We start from the raw sequence: 3,637 nt of genomic DNA on the forward strand, positions 1-3,637 counted from the left end.
GGGAACTAGTAATTCTAAATTTTTGCCACTGTTTCTACCATTATACTGTACATACGACTGAAAACTTACGTCCCCCAACACTGATACTGACAGACAGCAGAAAATTATCCTCCACCTCCGACAGCCCAATAAAAATAACCATACCTCCTTTGTTTGAGCATGATACCGGGAAAAGGACGATCATTGACAAACAGTACAAGGAATCATTCATTTCTGGACCTAGACCAAGAGAACCGAAACACTTCCGATATTTTCATAGACAACACCCTCTATCCATACACAAACAAAGAAACAGTGTTAGGAAAACATTTCGCCCATCAGTGATGAAAGTAATAAACATCAGCACCCAAGTAGTAAAAAAAGCAATGAAACTAAAAAACTACCCGAAATACACATATTTTGCCACCTCTCACCAACATAGAATGCACTTCATACCTCACCGTTGGTAGATCATCCCTCCTTTACGTCCCGACGTTGTTACACCCAATCAATATTATCCATATCCGAACTGATGACAGTACATAACAAAGCCCTTTGAGTTTACAAAGACGCATAATACTGGAGCCCATATCGCAGTATTATGCCAGACACACTGGACCGACTTCATTTTCTCTCAAACACTACACGAACAATGCGACATTCCACAATAAAAACAGCGCTTCACCAATGAGCACACAAAACTTTGTCCATCATAAAAACAGATGATCCCAACTCTTCTGTCAACTTATAAGTCCCCCCAAACGCGATAGCAAGGCAGCAGCGGCTATTTATCTACGCCAAATGACACGCATTAGGTCCCTGCCCCTGTACATGCAACCACTAACCACACAACCCACACCATCATCCAATACAATCATTAACCCACACCACCAGCCACACAACCCACACCATCATCCAGTACAATATGATTGGCTCGCTTAGCGTCGGCAGGTGTCGGCAACCTGGACCAGGCGTATGGGTCCAACTAACGCTGACGACCAGGCCCGAGTCACTGGAGCAGGGACCTCCAAACTATGGCCCGCGGGCCATATCCGGCTCTCTTCATAATTTCATCCGGCCCGCCGGATGAAATCGTGAAATGAATAGTTGTTGTACGAATGGCATTGCATAATTATTCAAAACTGGGGCCTGCTGACTGGTGGCGCTCAGCCCGAGTCAGTTTTCCTCTCTCTCGATAGTGCGACTAGAGATACTAATACAGGTAGGTATGCGTTGTGTATGACAACCAATCAGTTGTGTATAATTAATAACTGTATATTGTGGAGATGTTTTAATTTTTCCATTAATATACTTTAATATTTGAGTAAATAAAATACTGGCACTGATTTTGATTTCATTCCTTCGGCCCGCATAAATATGGGATATATATAATGTGGCCCGCACATTGAAAAGTTTGGAGACCCCTGCACTAGAGGGACGCGCAGTAAAGATGACACCGAAGACCTACCGACAACCCAGCATTACTCAACAAACCTCACTATCTGAGTCTCCATTTCCATTTCCACTTCCGGGCCGTCGATCCCCGTCAGGGACTTGCCCCCCCCCCCCCTAGCGAACTCTCATGATGTTAGAACAGCGAACTCTCGTGATGTTAGAACAGCGAACTCTCATGATGTTAGAACAGCGAACTCTCGTGATGTTAGAAGGAGCGAACTCTCATTGTGTTAGAACAGTGAACTCTCGTGATGTTAGAACAGCGAACTCTAATGATGTTAGAACAGGGAACTCTCATGTTGTTAGAACAGTGAACTCTCATGAAGTTAAATGAGTGAACTCTCATGATGTTAGAACAGCGAACTCTCATGATGTTAGAACAGCTAACTCTCATGATGTTAGAACAGCAAACTCTCATGAAGATAGAACCTGTCTCTTATACACATCTAGATGTGTATGGACTGTGTTGAGGGACTGTGTTGAGGGACTGTGTTGAGGGACTGTGTTGTCAGAGACTCGTACTCGATGACCTCTTCTTACTCGGCACGCTGTTCCTCTGCTAGCATCACTGAAGTGGTGCGCTCGATGGTTCGCCAGGCAAACTCCATGTCTTCCGACTCCGTGAAGCGGGAGCAAACCGCCACCCTGGACAACAATGAAAAAATATAACTCAGTACTCACTGCAGTGAGTGACAGAGAGCGCATTTGCTCAAAATCGACGAAAACGTGAAATCACAGACAGACAGACAGACGGACGGACAAACGGACATGACGAGCACAATTCTCATTTTTGGAAAAAAAAATGCCCTATTGCGCTCGCCATGTCCGTCTGTCTGTCCGTGATTCCACGTTTTCGTCGACGAGAAAATGCCGTCTCTGTCACTCACTGCAGTGAGTACTGAGTTATATTTTTTCCATAAATGAGGAAATGCGCTAAAAATAAGTGGTAAGTTTCTCGATCGTTGGAAACTTGTGTGACGAAAACAGTTCTGGTCGCCATAAAGCTACGGGAACTTTCGTTAGATATAAAATATAAATATTTAAATGTAATTTTTAGTAAAATAAACAATATTTAATGAAGTATTTGAGACATATTCAGTACAGGAGAATGCCTGACCTGAGGAAATATACGCCTCGTGCCTCTGAAGCGACCAGATGGATGTCGCCGTCTTTGTTAAGGCGCTGCAGCAGACGCTTGTTGAATGCGTTTTCGTCACGCACCACCTTGCAAAAAAAAATACTTTATGAACACTTATGTGCCGCAAATTTTAATTGTGTTGAATTCAAGTTTGCGTTATGTGATTTCTGAAAGTGTGACCGACGTGCAAGCATGAAAGGTGCAAAGCAATCGAGTAAATTAGGCAAGAGAAGTATTGTGCGCCCATGCATAGTTCGTTTCTTGTTCTCATTAAAAAAGATGTAGACCGGCTGTATAAAGCGGTGCCATTGAGGGGGACTGTGTTCATCATCACCTCACACCATCATGTGTGGGGTGATGATGAACTGTATTTACAGCACTGTGTGCTGTAAATAAAAAACTGTACATAACACATTAACTTTCAAGCAGGTTTCATTGAAGACCAGAGAATTTGTTTTATTCACAATTTTCTTATTAGTTTTTTTGTGTTGTAAAAAAACTAATTAGAAAATTGCGAATGCAACAAATTCTCTGGTCTTCAATGAAACCTGCTTGAGAGAAGAAATTCTGACAACCTAAACTAATTTTCGAAAACATTAACTGTACATAAAAAATATTGTCACCTCGACATGTGGCAGATCTGGTACACAAAATTCAGATGTTATATCGTAATTGCTTCGTTGAGGTCAGAATCCTAATGTTGGAGGAAAAACTTCACAAGAACGGGATCATCCAAGATTGTAACTGCTGAAACTTATAAAATATATTTATTTTATTTCGGTATTAGTCTTGAAGTTGAAATTTCTAAAACTTCAATAATTTCATACAACATCAACCACATTTCACACAATTGTTCGCCTCTATTTTCGATAAGGTAGTCGGTCAAACTTAAGTAACTATGTAACCTAGTTAAAACTCAGAGAGTAATTCCAAACTTCCCTTATAATTTTCTTAAATGTTTACAATCATAATGAGTGAGATGAATTAAGTGTACATCTGACCTTAACCCTGAAGCAGACGAGCCCCAGCACCGTGGTCTGACCTTAACCCTGAAGCAGACGAGCC

At 41.8% G+C, this 3,637-nt stretch overlaps 1 protein-coding gene across 1 annotated transcript; it reads right to left on the bottom strand.

The window, feature by feature from the left end:
• Window positions 1-1,896: 1,896 nt before the first annotated feature.
• LOC108681349 (aromatic-L-amino-acid decarboxylase) lies at window positions 1,897-3,597 on the bottom strand (the record flags this gene model as incomplete). Its single annotated transcript, XM_018170372.1, is given in 3 exon segments — window positions 1,897-2,079; window positions 2,552-2,658; window positions 3,574-3,597. Coding segments are annotated over 3 exon segments (240 nt in total), but the record flags the coding sequence as incomplete, so codon positions are not given.
• Between the last annotated feature and the right edge of the window lie 40 nt (window positions 3,598-3,637).

The sequence above is a fragment of the Hyalella azteca genome, unplaced genomic scaffold, assembly GCF_000764305.2.
Source record: "Hyalella azteca isolate HAZT.00-mixed unplaced genomic scaffold, Hazt_2.0.2 contig10842, whole genome shotgun sequence".
Lineage (NCBI taxonomy): Eukaryota > Metazoa > Arthropoda > Malacostraca > Amphipoda > Hyalellidae > Hyalella > Hyalella azteca.